The sequence below is a fragment of the Sander vitreus genome, chromosome 5, assembly GCF_031162955.1.
Source record: "Sander vitreus isolate 19-12246 chromosome 5, sanVit1, whole genome shotgun sequence".
Lineage (NCBI taxonomy): Eukaryota > Metazoa > Chordata > Actinopteri > Perciformes > Percidae > Sander > Sander vitreus.
Window position 1 is genome coordinate 28,164,760 of NC_135859.1, and position 25,315 is coordinate 28,190,074.

At 42.9% G+C, this 25,315-nt stretch overlaps 1 protein-coding gene across 2 annotated transcripts in view; it reads left to right on the plus strand.

Moving 5' to 3' along the window:
• Window positions 1-25,315, plus strand: part of znrf3 (zinc and ring finger 3) — a 72,803-nt gene that overhangs the window by 35,134 nt on the left and 12,354 nt on the right. For both annotated transcript variants that reach the window (XM_078251352.1, XM_078251353.1), the window contains exons 2-3: window positions 5,028-5,150; window positions 25,127-25,201. In XM_078251352.1, the coding sequence (XP_078107478.1) occupies window positions 5,028-5,150; window positions 25,127-25,201 (198 nt within the window). The remainder of the gene's footprint in view (window positions 1-5,027; window positions 5,151-25,126; window positions 25,202-25,315) is intronic.

Sequence of the window (25,315 nt, forward strand, 5' to 3'; positions counted from 1 at the left end):
CTTAACACAACCGCCCACCACCTCTGTTGGCAGGACTGGTGTGCTTTTCCAGGAAGTTGACAATTCTCCCCCCATAGAGAGGGAGCTCAGTGCTGGGGAGGGGAAAGTGTTGGTGGATGCGGCGGCTGGGAGGGGCGATGGAGGAGGTCGGAGGGGTCGGCTGAATTAAAGGACTGGGGAGGAGGGCGGGACGCTTCTTCACTGGGGTGAATGAGTTCACGGTGAGCGGACGGTCAGTAGTGAGAGATGCCACTGAGTTACCCCTCGGTCACCCATGATGTGTTTCAGGCTACACACTAACCTCCATACACGCCTGTGCTCAAACAGTGAGAGACGTAAACACACGCACAGCACTGGGGAAGCAGGTGGGTGCGAGGGCTGGCGCCGTGCCCAGGTTTTTCTTCTTCTAGATTTTGTGTGCATGTGAAATGGGTGCCAGCTCTTCTTCCAAAATTCATAAAAGGAAACTATGAACAACAGAGCTGTCCGGTTAATCATTTAGCCAGCTCCACAAAGAACTTCTTGTAAAAAATTGTCTCTGGCTGGCACACGCTTCAGACAACAAGGCAGCTTTGATTGTTACGATAGAAACTCATCCCTCCATGTGACCTAAATGCCATCGGAAGACGTGTTAGAACTAAGTTATGGGTTAAAATATTGGTGCTTGGGATTTTTTTTTAAGTTGATGTTTCAAGGACATTCATGCAAGGGTCTATATCTGCATAGATCGGTTTAGCTCAGGGATCATTCTGCTCTCCAATCTGCCTACTCGCCTTTTGATGTTTTGAGCTCCTGGTGTGTTGTAGCAAGGATGCCTTGTTGGAATGCACAGCACATTAAGCACCATATTTCAGCAAGATCTTATACCCTATGAGCATAATTTTGGCTTTCCTGCCTGGTGGTGTTAAAAGCAAGAGAGGAGCATAATCCTTTTGAATTTTTTTTGCTTTGTCAAAGGTATTCTGAAGAATTTTCCGAGAGTTAAGTAAAACGCAGACTCAAACTTGCTGAAAATTACTTTTTTATGTCGACCGTTACTACTTTTCATGTGGAAGTGCAAGTGAGGATAGGATTTGTAGCGCGCACACATATACACAGCTATGCAAAATAAAAAGACAAGCTCTTTCATGCAAGGGCTATATAACATGGTGAGGGCCGGGGAGGGTGAGTGTTTCGGAGGGATGAGGGGGTAATGGTGGTCTGTAACCAGGGCCACCAATAATTCAGAGGGAAAGGGAGGAAAGGGGTGTGCGGCATGGGGAGAGGGGGGCAGACGAAGTGGTTGTATGATCAAAGGCTCAGTGAATTGTGTCACAGACAGACAGAGAAGAATGGCGTTGGATGGTGTGACTTGCATTTTGATTTCCTTTGAGAACAGGGGGAGGGAAGCGGGGGTGGTGGGAGTTTTTAGAAGTAGGGCCCTGTTTTGATCCCATTACCAACTGTTATCAGGTCACTTGTTTGTGAAGGAGACGACCATAAAGGACTGGCAGTGAGTTAAAAGGTTTTGTGATTTTATGGTTTTTCTCTAAGCTAAACCAAAACTTAATTTTATTGTTTTTTTTTCTGCCAAGTCAAGTTTTTAAAAAGTTACAATGTGCTTTACAGTCACCTTTAGTATTCATATGAAAGTGTATAAAAATATGTTAACAAAAAATGAATCAAAGTGCCATGTAAACCTGACATGCAAACAAATATATAGTACTGAGAAGATGGCATCATATTAAACAAGCATCCCATGTGAGTAAAAACTTTGTCTACAGGTGGTTTTGAAGAAAGGGGTGGGGGTTGGCAGGGGGTGTGGCCAGCTTGAGTGACAGGTGGAGTTCAAATCCCCGCCAGGATTTCATTGAGAGTGTGGCCTCTGTAACTGGATATTCATGTGAAAGGCTGCCTCCCCCAGGGGCAGGACAGGCAGGGCAGAACAAGAGCCGCCCCCTTGTGGCACTTCAGGGGCGCCAGATGCCCTTCACCCAGAACCCAGGGTACAGAGGAGCCAAGCAAAGTGGAGCAATGGGGTGTTTCCAGTGGGCTGAGCTTGTGTGATTTGGGGCCTAGCAGGGAAAGCTAGCAGTTGGAACACAAGAGAGGACATTCTCTGTCATTGTGTGCGTGTGTGTGTGTGTGTGTGTGTGTGTGTGTGTGTGTGTACGTGTGCGTGTGTGTGAAGGCACGTTTGCATGTGTGCTCGATACTCTTTTGTGTACACGGCCAGTAGCTGTGACCCACTTCACCAGATCACCGTCTCTCATCCAAACCAAGCTCCTTTTCCCCCTGCTCCCTATCCCCACATCCATCAACGCCTACGTCAACATCTGACAAAAAAGAAAAATCCTTGTGGTGGAGATAATGGTGCAATGCCCAGCCTCTAAAATAACAACATGGTCCACAACAACAACACTGTCCCATTCTGAGTGCAAGAGCCCCCGCACAATGGCCCAGTGTTCAGGACCCAGGGGCGCAGGGGGGGTTCCCTGCTGCCATCAAGGCTGTTAGACAAGCAGGAGAGAGGGGTCATAATCACAAAGCAAGCAGCGCTGCACTTCCTGGTTCTCCTTTTGGATTGACTGAGACACAGAGACAGATTGGTCCCCTCTTTAGATCCCCTCCTACTATGACTCACTGCTTCCTCCCCAACAGCATGCTCATAGGGTATCTCACATGAAATTTAAAATGTTACCTCAGTTAACTGGGATGTGCAGTATGCGTCAGAGAATTGTTACGGTTTGTGGGAGGTGCAGGTCAGGATACGCAGGTTGAATGGCAACCTGACTAGGTAATGCTCTTTTATCTTTGTCTTTTTTTTCTTCAATTTGTTGTCCTCCGAAGGTTGATAATTTAATACCAAATGTGTATGTAATGGATACCTGTACTGCGTCGCTGCTCCTGCCGGCCTGAGGCTAATCTCGATCTTCCAAACAGTCATCCAGAGCACAGCGGCTTCCTGCTCACCTATGTTTACAATAGAAAAAGCAGCTTTGAGAAAATGCGAGGTGGATCTGTGAAATGCAGGCGGACAAGATGACTGCATCCTGTGGGTTTGTGAAAAAAGTGTTTTGCCTTGCTTCATGTTGACCCCTTTTTTGTTTCCTTACTCAGTTGGAAGGATCAGAGAATGATCCATTTTGTGTCTGTGATTGAAAATTGAATCTTTCACATTTGTCATGGTCCCTGTATGAGGATTCAAGTTAGCACTCTTTTCTTCAAAAGTGCAATTCAGAATCTAAAAGACAGTGTATGTGGGAAGTGCCAGTCTCTTTACTATTAAAGATTTCATCCATAAGGCAGAAAAATGCTACACTGTGGAGCTCAGTAACGGCACACGTTGTCCACATTCCTTCTCTATGACTCTTCCATAGTCCACCTGATTTGCATTTCACCCCCTTACTCATAGCTAAGTCCTCCCCAAAAACCCTTCAGGTCAGGGGCTTGACCCCTCTGCCTTGTGGCACTGAAGTGACAAGGCGCCTTCTGAATCTCTCTTCAATTGGCCTGTTGCACGACTAACCTGCTCCCAATGTGATGAAGTGGGGTTCAAAGGTCAGGGGTCAGCAGAGGGAGAAGGGTATCTCGGGTCATCAGCAGTGGCCCAAGGCTCGACGCCACAGTGCTGGCAAATTGGGGTGCAGTGGTCATTGGGTTAATAGGATAAGTGGCCTGCAGGTCAGTTTGGCCCAGTTCTAATGCTAATACAGGAGCTTTGCACTGTTGCCAGGGTGGGGTGGGAATGGATCCAGGATTTTGGGACTCCACATGGTTACAGTTTTAATCCAACCTTAGTGGATCAGATCATTATTTCATCTTAGTGAATGGCCGACAGCTGTAGTTCTCTACTTGTTGTTTTCATTTTGTTTTTGGTTTGTGTTTGTATGTTTCATGCCTTTTTATTGCACTGTTCAGTTCAAGTGATGTCCTGCAGTGATTGTCAGCGTTATCTGTTTACTTCCCTCATGATACGGACGCCTCATGAGACTGCATACTAGCACATACGCAAGATTGATGATTAGATAACAGTCTCTAGCAGTCTCTTGATGTCAAAATGGGAAATACAGATTTGGCTGTTTTTTAAATTCTCATTCTGTGTCAACTTAGCTTCTCTCAACCACCTTCTTTACAATCTTACCAAGACCGTCAAGACAACTCAAGTAACCCAGCGGAAGGGCTTTGAGATAGATACGTCTGTTGGTTTGCAATTAAGGAAGCTGCCACCTTTTTCTTTTTTAGGCCCAGTGAGTGAGTCACTGTGTTTGTGATGGCTGCCATCCTTTAGCTTTAATCTTCTCTCGGCACTTGCTCTGTAGAGCTTTTTGGCAAAGAGAACTGGGCCAATTTAGCGGCCTTAAGTGTAATGAGAGGACAAAGCAAGACAGACAGACAGACAGACAGACAGACAGACACTAATCAGACTGTGTGTGCGTTGGTGGGGAAACGTCAGCAATTTAATAAGACAACATAAAATACATCCAGTCATTGTTCATGTATGCCCAAACACAATAGAAATGGCAGCAAAGTTAATCATTTGCAGCAGTAAGAGTAGAAGTAGACTTAATGGACCTTTTGAAAATCTGCCACATCGGCAGATCCATGAAAGTACATAAATCCCAGTTTTGCTTATCTGCTGCTATTCTTTGAGATGTCTGGAACGCTGTACAGTATGTTTAGATCCTGCATGATTTTGCCGCACACAGCAAATACTTCTAATGCTCTTAAGCTCTTATGTTTCATTATGGAAAATAGGTGACAAGTGGATTATAAATTGTTGCACTCCCTCAAAGGGAGGGGGAGCAAATCTATAAGCTGCGGATGCCAGGACCCTCTAAGTTGATGCATCGTGTGGGGCAGCTTTTCATGTTCTCTTGAAACACTGCACATTGATTGTTTTTGTTGCTCTGCGTTAAGAACTTGAGACCCAAAATGCTGTTCCAATGTCTTTTTAAAACCATTAGCCAGTTTTTGTTGCATCAGCGATGTAACTTAGTACTTTTTTAGATATAAATACTTATCTATCACTTTTGTCTTCTTTCCAGATGCATCCTTTGGGACTATGTAATAATAATGATGAGGAGGACCTATATGAGTATGGCTGGGTTGGAGTGGTGAAGCTGGAGCAACCTGAGCTGGACCCCAGTTGTCTCACCGTGCTGGGAAAGGTAAAGAACTGGTTTTATTTGCTACTGATGTTCAGGAAGTAATATTTGCAAAACTACACAGTACAGATGGAAAAACATTTTACAAGGGTCAGAGAAAAACATGCACCACACTATGCTATGCAATCAATTGTCGATCCCATCCCGAGCCAAAGAAAATACTCCCGTCATATCCCGATCACATGACTACGTGAAAAAAAAAAAATCCAGAGAGAAAGACTCCCGAATCCTGCCCCGCTCCCGTTTTGTTCCCTATGTTGTCTAAAGTTAACAGACTCTGTTGCCCCCCTGTAGCATGTTTGGTCAATCACGGTCAAATCACTGAGGTTACCTCGGAAATTTAGGCTACACTATACATGCATTACCTGCAGGCCTAGGCGATTTCATTACGTAATTCCTAACGGAGATCTTCGTTCTCACACTCAAAACACACATTTATCGATTTAGGGTAGGTCAGAAGATTCGCTGTGTGCGGCTAGCAGTAGCCAATCATCAAATGTATTGTGAGTTGTAAGTGGTTCTCTTTTCTAAAATGAAATGCCTCGCAATCTTTGGGCGCACTCACCGCATTGCAGCGTAATTTTTTTAAATTTAATCTCCGGCTCCGTCCCGCTCCCGCCTACTCCCGTTGATTTTTACGCTTTATTCCGTCCCTATCACGTTACCAACAGTGAAATTGACTCCCCCGTACCGTGGGACTCCTGCAGGAGTCCCAAAAATTTGTCACCCTCTACTTTGCATTCGAACAAATAAGTATTCTCATCCAGGTGCCCCTGTCGGTGAGTCGGGTCATGCATTGAAATTAAAAACCATCTCAGCTTCGTTATAAACCTACTGCAGTTAGGACTATGAAGAATTGCTTAAGTTGAGACAATATTTGTGGTAAGAATGCTATGATTTGCCATTTTAGTCTACAAATATAGGGTCCATTTTTTAAAATGTTTATTTTTTACAGCTCCAGCCAGTTTTCCCATGAATACTCTGAATAATTGGATTACTATTTGGCTGTAAACACAAATCTTAAGGGTGCAGTTCAGCATACACAACAATGCTATCAGGTGTATTAAATGTTTGGGCATGAGATGTTTTGGCTCCATGAGCGACGAGCAGAAACATGCAGACAGCGTGGTGATTTGTGTATATAGACAGTTTGCTAACCTTTTGCTACACTGAAGTTAAAGTAAAATCTTTCTCTAGTACTTCATTAAACAATCTTAAGGATGTATCTTTGATCTTTTGTAGTTACAGAGACAATTCACAGAAGGATGATTTAGTTTTGTGTTGTTTCTTACTTCCCATCGCTGGGAGAATGAGGGTGAGCTGAATCCCTCCCTTGTCTCTCACCACCCCTCTGTCCCCATCCTCCCTCCCTCCTCCAGTGCTCCCAGACCCCTCTGGAGTCTCGGAGTGGTATTTTATCATGCTTTAATTAAGTGTTCCTCTTAATGGAATGTACCAACATCCCCCGGAGGATTGGGGGGGGGGTGGGGGGTGGCTATAGTCTCATTTATCCTGTGCATGCCCGGTGACAGAAAGAGAGCAGCCATTCATAATTTAAGGAGCGCTTGTACCGTATAGACCTGCTAATGCTGCTGCCTAGCTGATGCATACTTATGCTGAGACCTGAAAACTGACCTAATGTTCAGCACTCAAACGCCTCTTTGATTGTAGTTAAGAATACATCATTGTCACAGGTGGCTTCACTTACTAGTAAATGGTCTTCATTAAGGTCAGTGTTTTAAGGTGAAGTTTCCAGAGGGAAACCAAGGAAATTATAACTTGTTGTTTACCATTTACCACTACTATATTTGTCATGGAAATGGATACTGTAGGACAGTAAGAGTGACATGGGTTCAGTCTGTACTATAAGAGCTATGCTATTTTTTTTTACCGGAACCGAACCCGCGGCTGCTGCGTGAGCCGCTGTAAATGGGCTCTACCAGGTGAGCTACCTAGGCGCCCATGTTATTTTTAATAGTAGGTAGTGAACATTTAAAAGGGAACTCCACTAATTTTACACATCAAAGTTTGTTGCAAGCACATTGCGGGTAATGTAGGCACCAGGAAGAAGAAGAATGCGTGGAATAAAAAAGACAATATCTTTGGTTCTGCTGCATCGATTTTGATTGGTTGGATGGTTTTTATAACTGTCCGTGTTAAGTCTGACAATGTTATAGGAGTGCACAGCTAAATTGGTGGAGTACTCATTTAAGTAATCATACCAATATGGTCCATGAGCCTGATCACTAGTGTCTAGCTACAACACCAGCACATACCTCTGATGGGATACTAAGCAAGGAAAGCTGAGATTGAGAAGCAGGTTGTCAGTTTTGTTTAGTTGTTGTTGATGAGATTATCGTTTTTATTGGACATTCATAAAGATTGGAGAGATGGGAGTGGATGGCTACATGGCATGTGCCTTAGCCAAAGGAGCCACGAGGACACTCGGGAACCAGAAACCCACACCTTCCGCTCATTGGAACCAGCCAAAGCACTGTGATAATGACCTGGGATAAATTCTGGGTTTACTGTTTTGCTAAGGGATGCTGTAGTGAGGATAGCAGGAACCTTGACCTTTTGGGCTCCAGCCAGCCATCCTAACCTCTAGACCACTCTAGTTTCCTCTGTGTTTATTCAGCCAGGACTATAATTAGAGGATGGAAAGCCCATTGTTGCATCTTGACAGACCCTCGCCTCGGGGCTTGAACACAGCTGGGTGCTTTGCGTTGGCACCGCCGCTTTTGCCAGGCCAGACAGGGCAGTGTTTACCCCCTTCCAGTCTGCTTACTCTGCCCAGCCAGCCAGGCCACCATGCCCAGCCCCAGTCCGGATACTATGCCCACTCTTACACACTCACCCCGCCTGGTCTGGCCTCATGCTCGTCAGCCCATGCCCCCCTCCCGCCCTTCCTGACTGTCCCCTGACTGAACCCAAGAGACCACTCCACTTTGCTGCCACTTTGCCACCAACATTGTTGGGGTCTTGTCTGGTCAATTTAGATTCCATTCAATTATAGGATCCCAGTGAACGCACAAAACAGAATTGTAGGAGAGAAAATGCTGTTTACGCCAATCCATGTCTAAATATAAAGTGTCTGGGAACACAAGGCCCCCGGCTGTGCGTAGGAACTGGTCAACATGTAGCAACGGGCTACACAGAAATTCTACACAAGACATTCCCTTTAATGCCATTGTCATCACTATTATATCAACAGTGTGATTTTAGCTAAGGTTAAATTAATATGCTTAGGGACTGAAGAATCTTAGACCGCTCTGTTGCAGAGAGATGCTCTGAAATCAGCAAATATTAGCAGTAGAAGAAGAGGAGGAAAAGAAGTTGGTCATGCCGGCCTTTTAAAGTCTGCGTGCAAACCTCACCAAAGTGCTGGTGTGTCACATATATGTACACAGTTTTTTCCTGCACTTCCTGTCTGGTTCCTGTAAGAGCTGCAGGGCTGTTAAACCCCTGACTTCTGTGTGTCACAGCAGTAGCCCCTCCACCAACAGCAGGAATACCATGAGCAAATCGGTATCATATAATAGAGTTATAGGTATCAGAGAGTAATAGAGTAATGGTATCATATGTGGATGACACTGCACGGTGCCCTGGTGCTAGTAGACCAGTACTTGCTTCTCTTTAGTTCCAACTTGTCATGTCTCCCCTTTCTTATAGGTGTTTGTAAATGTTGTAAATCATGCTTACACCTCTGCACCCATGTATCCGTTTTCAAGTTAAACTATTTATTGCAGTCAATAACCTATTTTTGGTTGTCATTTCCTCCCTGCTGCCTGACTTTCTCAGAACTGGCCCCCCTCCCTTCTTCTCTACACTGTCTTTCACGCACATACACTGTGATTTTGGCAGCTTCTCTGGAATATGAAATCATGCCGCTGGCTTTCATTGGTGGCCCAGGCTGGTCAGGGTCTTTGTCACTGTGCCAGTGAGATATCTCTTCTTTCAAGTACCGCCGTGTCAGTCCAATGGCCTCACGGGGCCTTAGCATGTCGGCTTTTCCCCTTTCATCCTCCCCGGACTCTCATGACATCAGCCCCCAACTCAAGCAACCGGGGGAGGAAAGGCAGAGAAATGGAGTGGTGGCGGATAGAGAGAGGAGTGGGAGTTAGAGGACAGAGGGAAGGGAGAGAGGTCGGGGGTTTGGCTTCTCAAGGAGATGACGAAGGAGAATGTGTCTGGTTTGGTAAGTGGGTGGCTGGGATTTGTGTCTCGCTTGGTACAACTTTTATTTTTTTTAATTTTTTTTTTGTACACACATAAGCAGAAAAATGCGACCCATCCTCCCACACAGCCCTGCTGCTTGTGTAAAGCAAGCCTCTTGGCTGGCATAGCATGTAAACCTCCCTGGTATGTGCTTGTTGTGTGTGGCCTGGCGCTGCCCTTGACCAGCTTGTCTCTGAACCACGATCAGTTCCACCTTAAACGCCAGCCAAAGACAACATTTCATCGCAGCGGAGCGCAACTGGCCCGAGACCGGCCGCTACAAAGCACTCAAAAATAACTAGAGCAACGAGAAAAGTTTCAAGATCTTGAGATTGACATATCCTCCCAGAAATAAAGCGTGTTCCTTTAAAGTTTTAGCCAGATGCACACATCCATAAAAAGTCTTTGACACACATACAAACACAATCCTAAAACCGCAGTTGCCATGAAACAATGTGAGATGGCAGAGGAGTGTGTCTGTATGTCTTTTTCTACCATGGCCCTCAAGTTGGCACTATGGGACAGCAGGCCAGAGCAAACAGCTGCTGCGTCTTAGTGCTAAGTGGCTTTTGGACTCTAACCGTGTCTGGCATCTCAGCCAGAGCTGCAGAGAGGGTGTAGTGTGTGTGTGTTTGTGTGTGTGAGATAGGAATGTCAGGGATATAGGAAGTACTCAAGGCTACAAGGTGTGTGTGCGTGTGCGTGTGTGTGTGCGTGTGCATGTGCGTGTGTGTCTGAAGAAGAGAGAGACCTGTATTAAAAGAAAGAAATGGCAACAGACAGATGAGTGTGATATTGTGGGCGACTGGCTCCGAGCCTGCGGCCAGGTTATCTGTCCTACACACTCAGGTGCGTGCTCGAGGTCGTCCCGAGGCCACGGCAGTGCCATTAGGGTGTCAAGCCGCAGGGGCTTGTTGTAAAGAAGCTTCAATGCTGGATTGAACTGGCTGCATTTTGGCTTTGTTTTCAGACCACTTCTAATACAGCATGTTGGCCTTTATGTGTAGGAATAGGAATATCAGTGGGATGTGCGTATATGTGCACGCATTAGCTCATCCACTGTTTATCAGTCTGGATAAGAGGAACTAGAAGGCTGGCAGATCAGTTGTGATGCAGATGGCTGAATGACTCACCGGGTCTCTCTCATCACTCTCTTCTCACTCCTTTTCATGCATTCTCTTTCATTTTCTGCAAAGAACTTAGTGAAGCAGAGTGCATTGATAACGGATAGAAAGAAAGAAAATTGCGGTAGTTTTACACTCTGCAGTCTCCAGAGTGTTTTGTTAAATTGCAGTGAAGCCACAATAGTGATTGATTTACAACATTGGCTTTTGTTCGATACAGATGAAGCTTGTTTTTTTTCCTTCAGAGTTTTTAAAAGAATTCTTTTCATAGCAGAGCCATAAAGATGCAGGATATTGATGAGACAATTTTTCCTACGCTTGTGCTGTAAGTGATGGGGCTCTACTTCCTTTCAGTTGAGTGCGGCAAATTGAAAGTCAGTTTTGGGTTGTTTAAATCAAGGGTATAATGGAGGCTAATGTTGTAGTAACTTCTCTGCCTTGTCAGTTCCAGAAGTTTTCAGTTCACTTTTATTTGAGTTCCCTTACTATAAGAATGGGCTTTTCTGCCATTGAAAGATGTTTTGTCAAATTCAAGATTTCTAGAACATATTTCACACATTTTTACCACGAAAACATTCAAAATGTTCCAGGCAGTTCTCGTATAGAGATTTCACATGATTTAAATTGCATCCACACACTCACTAAAGTATCAAATATCAATTGACCTCACCATTTTTTTTGGGTGCCACATTATCCCTTTAAATTAAATCACAAAGTTACAGGACTGAAAACAAACTTAAGCAATGGGTAGTCTAGCTAGCTAGCTAGCTAGCTAGTAAAATGGACAAGCTAACTCTTTAGCTTCCTCTCCACCTGCCCCTTGTCCCAAACACCCTGAATAAACACTTTCAAACACCGCAGCATGAAGGGAGGGATAGAAAGAGAAATTTAAAAAATAGAGAGGAGGAGAAGCAGGTAGAGAAAAAAAAGGGGGACAAAAAAGCTTGTGAAGCATGGAGCACTCAGGGGCCTGCCTCTTGGGCTCTCCTTTCATGTTTGTGTACGCCTCAACTTGCTGATATTATCTTGGCCGCTCTTCCTGGCGGGGTGTCGGGAGAGGTTTCCACTGTGACCATGCAGGGGCCTCTCTCCCTCTGTTTCTCTCTCTGTTTCTTTATGTCTTTCTCCCTCTCTCAACCCCTCTCTCCGGCTGTGTTGGAACCCTCACCCACCTTCCTACTTCAATCCCCAACCCCACCCCCTGCAAAAAAAAAAAAAAGACCCTCCTAAATCACCGCTTCACCACGTTTCACGGCGCTTGGAGGCACCCAGGATCCCACTGCGCTCGTTTCCATGGTCACTGGGAAGCTCCTTGTGTCATGTGGCTCAAAGTGAGCCGTCCCTGGGCCGAATTACCCAGATTTCAATGGGAGGCCAAATGACCATTATTAGACTTCACAGCTCAGGCTCCTATTTAAAGAGAGAAGAAAGGAGCCCTGGGGACTTAAGATGAGAGAGAGACACGGAGGGAGAGGGTGAGGGTGAGCGAAGAAAATAAAAAAAAAATAGAGGCAGAAGAAGACAGGAGGGGAAATGAGAGGAAAGTTGGAGTTGTTTCTTTCTTTTCTTTTTCCCCACCCTTACATTGATGTTTGTTCTTAATCACAATTGTTATTATAAAGTCAGAAACCAGCCACAACTAAAGTTTTCCTGTCTGTCAAACTGCAACCCAGAAAAGACGGCGGCGCTGGATCAAAAGATGAGCCGTGGAAAAAGTAAATCTTAGAAAAGATAGGACCAAACATCCACCCACGTCAACCAAAGCCCTGTCTTTTCTCTCTTCATCTCCATCTAAGCCTATTGCTTTGTAGGGGAATGTGCTTGTGTGCATGAGAATCCTCGTGTCCCACGCCACGCTGTGTATGTCAGGGCCATGTTGTCTTTAAGGCTCGGGCCCACAGCCTGGCACGGAAGCTGGAAACTGAATCTCCCTGGTCCCCACACAGCTAATCTGATGCCTCTTCCCACTACCGATGATTCCTCTACTGGAAGGATAGCAGGGGTGAAAATGTCATCCTGCTCTTGTGGTTGGAACTTTCTTTTATGCACCGCCAGGAAGGCAAAGTTGTGCCTAGCGCAAGGAGATGGAGAAGTGAGTGTGTGTGTTTGTGTGTGTGTGTGTGTGTGTGTGTTTGTGTGTGTGTGTGTGTGTGTGTGTGTGTGTCTGAGACAGTGAGGTAATGGAAGAAGAGAAAAAAAAGGAAGGGGAGGGGGTGAAGTATGGCAATGCACCTGGCAGAAACTGGGAGAGACATTAGCATAGTTTATCGGAGACCAATTAGCACAATATAACAATCCAATTTAATGAGACATCTGGATATTGGTTATCCGTGATTGTTACCTCATTAGAATTTTTTGTGTGTTTGTTTGAAAAATCTTAATCTGCAAAGTAACTGGCTATCATATAAATGTAGGGGGGTAAAAAGTACAATATTTCCCTCCTAAAATGTTGTAAAATAGATGTACAGTATACTCAAAACTGTACTTAAGGACACTACCTCGTGACCCCTGGATATGATCTGGTAGTAGGTGTATCATTTCTGATGACAAGGATACTGTTACAGGATGATGACTTGCTGAGAGACAACAATGAAGGTGTTATTTTGGAGTCGTAGATGAGTGAGGGGTGTGGAGTTACACCAGGTTTACACTGGCCGCTGAAGCGTGATATGTTCAGAGAAGGCCGAGCAGCCGCCTGGCTGTTTTCATCACTAGCAATGCATTTCTGCGTGCCGGTCATCAAGCAATTCTGCACTCCTGCTGTTTCCTAATTACACATAGAGCTAATAGAAGTGTGTGTGTGTGTGTGTGTGTGTGTGTGTGTGTGTGTGTGTGTGTGTGTGTGTGTGTGTGTGTGTGTGTGTGTGTGTGTGTGTGTGTGTGTTGGTCGCCTCGGTCCCTCTCTGTTTTGACACAACTGACAAATGTGTGGAACAAGTAGACCTACGTAATTTAAAACAAAAAAACAATCACAAACAGCAGTGACATGGGGCTATTTGTATAGATCGTTGATGGGCAGGTTTTAATATTTCATCATGTAAAAATTTCGGGAATTAAAACTCCAGGAGAACAGCAGGGAAATCGAAAGCGTTGGCACGCAGGGGATGCATATTTTAACTTTTTTTTCTTGCATTATGGGTAATTTTGGCACCAGGTTTTGACAAGGAAGAAGAATGTGTGCAATCTGGTTCTGCTGCATCGGTTTTGACCCTTTTTTTTTATTAAATAAACTGTCCATTGAAGGTCCGACAAGAGTGCAATGCTAAATCAGTACTCAACAGTACAAACCTTTGCTTAGATTTAAACATTTGTTGTTGTTGTTGTTGCTATAATTCAGCTTTGACAGTGACGGTTACTATCAAAAGAGAAACAGTCTGTCTGAAGAAAGTTCCTTCTCGTTTCAAAGAAATGAAGGACCCAGTCAGCTTCTTCTCCAGCACCTTGTTTTACATGATTATCTGCTGAAAAAAACAACCAAAAGTCAAGTCGGTAGGAAGACTGCATAGCAGGAGGCGAGAGGTACAGTAAGAAATGAGGCAAAATGGGGGTTATAGGGCTGAGTCCTGACCTGCTCTGCCTTGTTTGCCCAGGAAAGGAAGACAGCAGGCAGCATCAACACCCCTCCAACACCAGGATAGAGTATTACAAGAGAGAGAGGCAACAGCAGCACTACTCTATAATGCAAGCAGGGACACGGCCTCCTAAAGCAGCTTCAAGGCAGGGAGAGATAAGAGAAAAACTGTACGACTGCAGACAAATTAAGGGAAGAGTGGCCGTTTAGTGAGACGCCTCAGGTCTGCTACATTTGGATTATAGTGCATGTTCACACTGTAGCATTCTGTATAAAGAGACAAATACTGCTATGTTGCTGTGTTATTTTGTAGTAGTAATGTCGGCTTCAGAAATGTCAGTGTAACCCTTTATCAGACTGTTACTTTGTTGTTAAAGTTTCATAAGGTATAGTAATGTTAATAATCAACACGCATGTAGTTAAGAATTGATTGAGCTGTCAACTGCAGGTGCGCCTGTATACTGTATTTGAGTTTTGTTGTTGGAGCTGGAAGTAGGTGTTTTTTCTAGGGCTGCGACTAACGATTATTTTCATAGTCGATTAATCTGTTCATTATTTTTCTCGATTATTCGATTAGTTGTTTGGTCTGTAAAATGTCAGAAAATGGTGAAAAATATGGATCACTGTTTCCCAAAAGCCCAAGATGACGTCCTCAAATGTCTTGTTTTGTCCACAACTCAAAGATATTCAGTTTACTGTCACAGAGGAGAGAAGAAACTAGAAAATATTCACATTTAAGAAGCTGGAATCAAAAGAATTTTTACTTTTGTCTTAAAAAAAATTACTCAAACCGACTAATCGATTATCAAAATAGTTGGCGATTAATTTAAGAGTTGACAGCTAATCGATTAATCTTTGCAGCTCTAGTTTTTTCTCTGATTAACCATTTTTATTTTTTTTAACAACATACAAAACATACAACTTGCAACATGAACACCCCCCCCCCCCATCATCACCACCCACCCAGACAAAAATCAAGAAAAGATGACACAGTAACTACGTTTGTACAATATTCAAGACCATTCAACAAAAATAGTAACAAAATAGACAATAAAACATAAACCTAATAAACATATGTATAAATGACAATACCATAAGCCCATCATACACGTCTCTCCCCAGCACAAAGCTTCTTAGGAGCCCTCCAGAAAGCTCAGGTACTTTCCCCATTTTCTAGTATAGACATCCAATCTGGCAAACCGTTTATATGACATTTTTTCAAACGCCGCAACCCTAGCCATCTCACCAGCCCACTCCTGGATTTATGGCAACTCTTCATTCTTCCATCCTCTTAAAATAATCTGTCTGGCTATCATTAAACTAGTCTGGGCCCAGCTTCTTATGTGCTTATCCATCCCATTTAGGATTGACCCATCTCCCAGAACAAATAATCTTGGGCTGAATGGAACCAGGATCCCTGCAAACTGACATAGGTTATCATGTATCCTGGTCCAAAATTCCTGGACCTTATGGAACTAGCTTTTTTTTTTTTTTTTTTTTAATGCCCTCTGTGCTTGACAGCTTTCATCTCGTGAAAAATATGGTAATTCAGATTTTTCAATACCAGGAAAAGTTTCTTCCACCTTCGGATGGTCTTTTGATGCTAGACAAAGAGGGCAAAAACAAAATCTGACATCAAAGTTTCAGATTTTTCTGTTTTTTATTTCTATCTTTTACAAGTTATACTCTTCAAATATCAAAAATTAGACATGCATGCATTAGTTTTTTCTTAACCCAGTGCTGTTCTTTGAAACAGGTTTACAGAGAAAACATGAAGGACTTTCCGAATGATAGCACTAATCACTACTCAGATAATCTAATATATTGATATCAGTGTTTTGCGCCAGATAAAAAAACAAACATTTCTAACTAAGACTTCCTGTCACTTTCATCCAAACACCAGTTTAGACACTTGGTGGAGAAGAAGCACTTAAAAAGTAGTATTCTTGTCCCTAGCCGAAAAGCTTGTTTATTTTCCTGTGAATCACAAAGGGCCAGAGCCCAAAACCGGTAAGAAAACAACATGGGAGGGACAGCGAGGAAAAGTGGAGGAAATTCAATTAGCGGTTGTCCATTCCTCCTGCCCCAGCGTTTGGTCTCGGCAGGGCAGAGCAGCGGGCAGCGGGAGTAGAGAAAACTCAAAGGCTTCTTGATTAGCAGCGGTCAGATACATTTGCATCTGTGTCACGTGTTTGTCTAAGACATCAAACCGGGGAGAGAGACAGGAAATGTTCCATGTGGTGCACAACAAGCAAGACAAACATGTACATTTCTAAAGAAAGATGTTTAAGTTTCACAAGAACTTTTAAGTCCAGTACACGAGCCTCATTCATTCACTATTTATTTATTTTTATCATATCTTCACAACACACATAAGAGAAACTAATGTCCCAATGTTGATTTATTAGACAACATGCACTGGAAAAGGAAAGGAAGTTTGAAAGGACGGAAGAATTCAACTCGGAGCTTGAAGAAAGATCTAAAACAGTATGTTAGTTTGTAAAACTGCAGTGTTTCCTCATAAATTCGTCTTTATGGCCACATGATGACAAGCCTTTAAATGTTTGAGAATTATCTCTTTGTTATGTAACCCCGATGAAGCCTTTCTGCTCAAACAGTTTGGTGTTTTTGTACCAAAACAAGTTTAGAGTGTAAAGTGTTCACTCACTTCCAATAGTAGGGGCTTTTGCCTTGCATTTCTGCGAGTACAAGTCACTTTGTCAGTTAGAAGGGTCAGTCTGTCACTCCCAAAAACCTTTCGAGAATAAGCTTAAGTAACGCATAATTTATTATACCCTTTTTTTTGGGGGGGCCTTTCCGCCTTTTAATGGATAGGACAGCTAGGTGAGAAAGACATACAGGAAATCATCTCAGGTCGGACTCCAGCCCTGGACCTCTGCGTCGAGGCATAAGCCTCCTTAGTATATGTACGCCTGCTCTACCCACTGAGCCAACCCGGCCACTATTATACCCTTTTAAGATAAAAAGATCTTTAAAACACAGACTGTAGTTAAAGAATTACAGGTAGTCTTTATATACTGAAACATTTGGAGTGCAGTTCTTTAACCTTTTGCTTCCACATCTCAATGTTTCCACTCAAACAACATGCAAATTGTGTTTTGTGTTTATAATTCTTCAACACCAGAGTCAATACCGATACCAGAGTTTTAGTATTGATAACGAAACCGAAATATCTTCAAGAAATATCAACATCAGTTCATATTCTCAGTGGTGGGATGTAACCAAGTCCATTTACTCAAGTACTGTACTTAAGTACAAATTTGAGGTTCTTGTAATTTACTTGATTCTTTTCATGCCACTTTCTACTTCTACTCCACTACATTTCAGAGAGAAATATTGTACTTTTTACTCCACTACATTCATCTGACAGCTTTAGTTACTAGTTACTTTACAAATTAAGATTTTTGTACACAAAACACATGTAGTTTAGTACAATACGATGTTTTATTGCGTACTTTTACATAAGTAACATTTTCAATGTAGGACTTTTACTTGTAACGGAGTGTTTTTACAGTGTGGTATCAGTACTTTTACTTAAGTAAAGGATCTAATACTTCTTCCACCACTGCTTTTTCTCAACACCATTTAAACAAAAGAAGTTTTCACCAGCTCCTGCCTTGTGAAGGAAATCCAGTCTTAAATTGGCAAAAAATATGATTTTAATCAGGAAGAATTTCATCAAGCACACACTGAATTGCATTTCAAGCCCTTTCTGTATTTTGTTACAAGTTTGCAGTAAATATCAGGGTCAGGATTTGGTACAGTTTAGGAAGTGGATAAAAGTGACAGAGACACTACATATGGGTCTTATGATGAGGGAGTGCTCCCCAGTACACCTCACTCACTCGCCGCTCTTTAAGGGGACCGGCTCTTTGCCATGGTCCACTGGCAGGCCCCCTCAGAGGTGTACACACACACACACACACACACACAAGCACAGTTCTCTTGTATTATTCTGGTTATGCAATGGTGGGTGAATGGCCACTCCACATTGTGCGCTGAGGCAGGGGTGGAGTGGGAGGGGTTGAGGTGAAGAAGAGGAAAATAAGTCAGATTTGTCAGAAATGCACAGAGAGAGTTTTAGCTTTTAAAGAGATGTCAACTTGGATCTGGATGATGGCAGACGCATCGTTGCAGAAAACCGCAGGCTCCCTCTCTGATCTGTTGTTTTTGTCCCCGGGAGAGCTCTGGTTTTTCCTCCAAAGCTGACATTACTACCTTTTTAAAAGGGGCTTTTCACACCAGTCCAGAAGATGGCCTCTTGGTGAAAAACATCTCCCTCTTAAAGAAAATAGATTCAAAAGGGGGCCAAAGCTATGGGCTTCGCTTCTTTTTTGTGTTTGTTCCACAACTCTGTCTCCCATTTAGGGATTTAAACCGGTGGAAAGAAGATACTTCACCCATGGGAACTGATTTTCCCTCAGGGATGGCGACACTGTGGGACAGATAGTCATTTGTGTGTGTGTGTGTGTGTGTGTGTGTGTGTGTGTGTGTGTCTGGTGTGCAGTTTACCCACAAACCCCTCTGTTTCCTTTTTTATATTGAGACACTGTGCCAAATCCTAACCTGTAGGTCAACCTTGCCTAAATAAAAAGCCAAAAATTGGCAAGATTGTGGTGTAAATCAGAAGCAATCTGATCAAACAATTTCAGTGCCAACTATTTTGAAAAAGTATTGAAGTTCGATAGCCAGCCCTGTCTGCAGTATGTTTTCATAAACCTGTGTGTTTGAATTCTATTCTATATGGAGACAAAAAAGAGTTAAAAGAAGAATGTATATTAAGCTTGTAAATGGGCAGCTGTTTGCTAACACGTTAGCCAAAACAGCTCACTGTGTACCTGTGAGCATTTTTTGAGTTTTTTTCTGCCCACTAGCGGTCAGAAAAAAAACAAAAAACAATGAATCCAGCTTCATTGAACAAATTGTATCTCTTAAACTGAACTTGACACTCAAGAAACATGTCTGTGTTCACTTGCTAACCTTTCATCTGCAGTTTGATATTAATGGCAGTCACTGATCTCCCTGAGAGCTTCAAGTGATTCTTTCCCCTGTGTGTTTATGTTCATTAAACTGTCGTTTATATGAAGGCGGCTGAAACAGAGAGCAGGCTTGCCGGCCCCTGTTCTCCGCCTGTGCGACACACAAGTGGATTTTTATGTGCTTCGTAAACATGTTTTACGCCGCTCAGGAAATGTTGCCTCAGACGTTCTGGGACTCATGTTAAAATGCTTCAGCCTGCGGCTTAACAGCATTCAATTAATATTAAACAGGAATATGGGACAGTTCAAACGTTTGAGAAGGTAGAGGGAGGAATTGAACAATGTTTAAAAGTCAGAGGAACGCGCATTCATCAGAGAATGTTTATTTTTTTCTTTTTAAACTGTAATTGTGTTGCTTGGCTGTGAGTCAAAACCTTGAATATGAGTGAAAGGGGATTCATGAAAAGAAGGCATTGGCAGGATTAAGCTCAACAAGGTTTATTGAGTTCAGTTCATGTGGGAACAGGAAAAGTCCTTATTTTTTGCGGTTGTGTGATGTAGCAGGGTGAGGGTGTCAAACCAGTTGATTATAAGTCACACAGCCAATACAGTTATGTCAATTATCTGTAAACAGACTGAAAGGTTATGACAGATTAACAGTCTGTTAACATCAAACAGTAGGAGATCAGAAAGATAGAGTAATGTGCTTCGTGAACAGGGGAAATGACTAAAACCCGTAATGAAAATGTAAAGTAGTAGTACAGATGACTTTATGTGCAAAAGTACAGTACGTACAGGAGAGTAAACGAGCAACAAACCGAGGCTGCACAGGCTCTGATCAGATGACGCATAGCCACGTTGAAAACTTTGATTTTATTTTAGTTGAATGTAAATAATGTCTTGGCACACATGCCTGCTCTGAGAGGGAGCGAGGAAGGAGAGAAGAGAAGAAAAAAAGGGGCGACCACATACAAGAAAATCCATGGGAGAAAAGTATGCCTTTATCTTTTAATAAACTGTAAAGCCAGGAGGCAACATGAAATTACAGCATAATAGCAGTGGAGAGTCTTCTGAAGACTTAATTGCCTTAATTATAGCAGTGCATAGAGAGAAAGAGATGGGGGGGGGGGGAGCATGAAGAGGAGGAAAGGGAAAGGAGGGATGCAGAGGAGATGAAAGTGGAAAAGTAAGGGAGTGATGTGATAGAGGACAGATGAAGGAAAGATGTTGCAGGTGTAATCCAGGTGTGTGTCTGTTTTGCACGTGAGCATATAACCTTCTCTTTCCAATGCCCATTTATGAACGTGTGCACACTTTTGCACACGCGTTGTTTTGTAACTGCATGAGCTGGTGTGTAAATATGTGAATCCTCAGTGCATGTGAATGATGAAGTGAGCGCTACGCTGAGAAAAAGTCTCTTTCCAGACGAGTGAGAATTTCTCTCCCTCAAGATCTTACAAGCTGGCGGGCTTACTTAGGGATGCTAAACATAGCTTTCATTTTCCTATGTGTCTAGACTGGGTTCTCAGTTCTTTCTGCTGCGGTTTTTGGTCAGGGAAGGGAAGATTGTACCCTAATTCTCATGCCTCTGAGCCAGCGGGAAGTTTGTTTAGCAAACAGTATTGTGAAGCACCTGTGACACCCCCCCCCAGTTTAGCTGATTCTTTTTTGAGCATGGATGACTGATCAAGCACTCAGGTCGGGGATCATGTTTAGGCTTTGAGAAAAATATTAGCAGTGCATTTATTTTAGAATTTAAAGAGGGGACAGTCAATTACTTGCCCTCAAATAGGAATTTGTCTCTTACTTTTACTTTTTCACAAAGATTGCATGTTGATTTATTGTTCGAGGAACGTTATATAAAGTTCAGATCTTATAAACTGCTACTTGCCAAACCCTTCTTTGCACTCTGATGGCTAAACAATTAGACAGTTCTTCCGATTTTTGACCATAAGTAATCAAGCACAACGGATGTGGACCGGTGATCATGTTTCAACTATGATTATATATATATATATATATATAGATATAGATGTCTTCTTCCTATTCTTCTCCAGCGGTGGAAGAAGTACCAATACAAGAATGTAATAGAAAACCTGCATTTAGAATTCCACTTAGTAAGTCAAGTAAAACCTTTACTCTAAAAGTATAGAACTATTATCAGCAAAATGTACTCAAATTATCATTTATTCAGCAGTAGAATGGCCGCAGTGAGCGATACGTTATTATCAATCAAAGTTTGTTAATACTGATGCATGACTTGGCATGGAGCATTTTACTGTTGCTCAGGGCGGAGCTAGTCTTAACTTCTTAACTTATATAAAGTTTAGTCCAGTGGTTTCAAACCTAGGGGTTGGCCCCCTCCAAAGGGTCACAATATAAGGATAGAACAAAAAAAAAGCAAAGTTCTGCTACACAAATCTGTATTCTTCTTTTAGCTTTTCTAATATCTTTGGCTTTTTGTGAAATATTTGATTATTGAAATAGTTTGGGTCTAAAAAAAAGTTCTAAAACCATTTGAGAAGTTTAGAGAGGTAATGTCTCTTTGGTGTAACTGCAGCTGCCAGGTTAATTGATTTGAGTAAAAAGTACAATAATTCCTTCTGAAACGTAGTAAAGTAGCAGTATAAAGTGCCATAATACATGGAAATGCTCGAAGACAATGTACCTAAAAAGTTTACAGTGAACTTGAAATAAACCAACTTAGTGCCTTTCCGCCACTGTAAGGCCGGCTACACACTGGCTGCGTCACGAGAGCGTGTCAGCTGCGTGGCGTGTCCGTTTATATTTCGGCACCCATGTTAACAGGTTAGAGCTTACACACTGCCTGTGTGACACGCACGGCTCTAGCCGCGGCGAAAACGCGTGCATGCTAGAAATAGAACCGATGCCTATTTTTCACGCGACACGCAAGCATGTTGGAAGCGTTTCCAGACAAAATAGAATAGGAAAAGATATTTATATGTCATTTTGACACTAATACATATTAATAAATGACATGTCTGTCAATACAGAACGAAATATTCTGTTGCCTATTTTGCCGTCAATACTGCCGACGTTGTCTTTGCTGTAATCAAATCAGTCTATATTTATGTTTAACATGGTATTTCGTTTTATCAATGGGAAACATACATGTGTACAGACAAGGCTAGCAGCAGCAGCGCCGCGTCAGACACGTTTCTGGTGTGTAAAGACATAGAAAAATCCACGCAGCCGCCACGCAACTGACACGCAATAGAAACGCCACGCTTACGCCACGCAGCCAGTGTGTAGCCAGTTTCTCTTAAAGCTTCAGGTGTGCTGTATTAAGCTCAAATTGTATAAATTGCTATTTGCCAAACTCTTCTTTGTACTCTGATGGCTGAAAAAGTAACATTTGAATTTTCAACAGTTTCTCTGCGCATCTTGATCTCATCTCTAATCATAATTGAGAAGATGAAAATGTCATCTCAGACGCTCCAAAAATTCCTGCTCCATCTCAGTGAAACTGACATAAATGAAAGCTTATGTTTCCAGCGTGTTATTCATCTTTCTTTCTTTTTCTAAAGTTTGTAGCAGAGGGCTGAATGCTGTCTCAAATTGCTTGCACAATATCTCCTTACACAGGATCTCTGCCACTTGGCACTCCATAGCCAGTTTGTCAGTGAAGTAAACAGTGTTTCCTCACTGAACGGTTTGGTTTTTAGCAACATGACGTCACAAAGAAGAAAGAAATGACATTACAACAGTCGCAAAGCAAGATCCTTGCTTTGGTGTCAGAGGTTGTAGTTTTTTTATGGGGTTGCGAAGGAGATGTGTCATGTTTTTTAAGAGAGCCAGTTTGCCTTTGGGTGCATTTTTGTTGTCGTCAGGCAAGTCCCTGCACTGCAGTAGAGGCCTGCCCGAGTGGAGATTCTTTAAGAGGGAGATCTCTTTCTTCTCGAAGCGTCTTACCAAGAGCTATTAATTATTAACTGGGAGAGCTAACATCAAAGGGAGCAGACTTGTGCTGAATAAAATGGGGGCTGGAGCCTGGCAGTGTGGAGCTGAGGGAAAACTGGGTGAGAGGGAAAAGCCGAGCGAGATTTCGCTTCATTTCGCTTTTGAACTTTTCCAAGTACAAAAAGTGAAAGAAGAAAGAGAAAAGAGCGATGTTAGTTTATGTAAAGGAGGCAGGGCGAAAGAGAAAGTTGAAAGAGCTTGTATTTATAGCGTCGCTGTCCTAATGTTTGGGTGTTTGACAAGGCTTTCCTACACTGCTGGGAAAGATCGAATCAGTTTGTGGGGTTAATTAGTCTTTAGCGAGCTATGAAAGTCAGATTCATAAACATCTTGTTTTGTGGATTTAACCAAGGGGACATCTAATTTGAGACGTAGCTCACACACTTCAGTCATGATGTGTTTAGGTTTTTTCCTGAAGCTGATTTTAAAGTTGAATTCACAGAGAGTGATACGTTTGCCACCCCTTATATCAAAGGCCTTGGGTTAGTTTGCTTCTATTTTGCTCCTGCTGTGACTTGTCCATACAGCAGTTAGTCCCACCAAAGTTTACCTACAGTGAAGAGGATCATATGTCATATGTGTTGCTATATTTTTTTTTTTTTAAATTAAACCTTTTCACTAGTGTCATCATTGCCTCTGTTATTGACAGTTATTGATTCTGGAGAATGCAAAAACCTCTGGTTCTCTTTCTTGTTTTGGAGGAAGAAGACGCCCTCTGCTTTAAGCAATAGAAGGCTGCCATGTATACTTTCTCTCTCTATGATCCTGCAGAACTATTCTCTCTTCTCGCTCCTTGGGTACTTGAGGTGTATTTAAGAGATTGGAAGATCCTCCATTATGGCGGAAGGGTGTGGGGGGGGGGGATTTCTGGGTCACGGGAGGAGAGAGGGCGCAAGGAAGCATGAGTTAGCAATATATGCCAAGGAGCAGTGAGGCTGTTCTGTCGGCTAATGGTGGACCACCACCTTTAGAGACCTTTTCTGTGTATTCTGTAGTACATTGATAGGTTATAACAAGTGTTTGCCGTGGTGATTTGGTCAGTTGAAAAATCCCTTCCTCTTTGGGCAAAACCTTGCTCAACATCCATTGTTGAGTGTTGTTGCCTCGGAAATGAACATGGTGTGTTGTGAGAAGAGCAATTGCGCCTCCCCCGCAAATACCACTCCCCATCTCTTTTCTCTCTCTCTGTGTCCTCTGTAAGTGCCTGCTGACTGGAGCTATGACACTCTCCAGCCACTCGGCAGCAGAGTCACAGTACTGTACATTGTCACTTTGATCTTCACCCCCCCCCCCCCCCCCCACCTTCCCTCCAGTTATGAAGAGCGCTGGCAAGAACCCAAGGCCACTTGATAATACCAGGATATGATCCCAGCCACGCTATTTTAGATCATGTAGTGCCGACATCAAAACGTTGTCTAAATAGGGCACCATGAATCAAGCGTGGTGAGAACGGGTTGTAGGGGAAAGAAGCAGTTAAGATAAAGGATTTTTTTTTCCTCCATACGCGCGGAAGCCAATTTGGATTCTGCGAGGAGATACTTGGGGTACTGCAGATCCAAGCATTTCCTTTATCTTTTGCCTTTAGCAGACGTCTTCAAAAGACCTCTGTGCTATGACTTTCCCTGCTCTCAGATGAAAGAAGCTCCCATTTTTTTGCCAGTTTGAAAAAGTCTGATAACTCTATTCAACTTTCCTGAGCATGCACAGCAGAATTCAATTAAAATGTCATGCAGAGCTGCATCACATGGATGCATGCATTAGAGATGCAACAGTTTCTGTCATACTATTAGCGTAAGGTTTGTAGATTTACTTTGAATTACATCATGATGACTTCGGATAAATGGAGACATAGACCACATGTGCACCCTAGCAAATGTTGTCAATGGCTTGCTTACTTCAGTTGGTTTTGTTATTTGCTCATTCCAGATGATCTGCATGTTACACTTAGGCAGAAAACTCCCTCTAGTGGCCCAAATCTGAATGTGAAAACCTTGCAGTTGACATTGTGATCATACATTCCCTGGCTTTTTTTCTTTGCACTGTTGTTGAATATGTCTAATGGTTACTTTTGTTCTGTGGTGCCAGGCAAAGAGAGCAGTGCAGCGGGGAGCCACAGCCGTCATCTTTGATGTGTCAGAGAATCCAGATGCCATCGACCAGGTTCGTACACACCTAAAATTATCCAGGCATTTGCACACTCAAAACAACACGGAAACAGTCTAATCGTTCTCGGTCTGTCTGTGAAAGACTTCTAAAGAAAGCTCAGCAGCATGC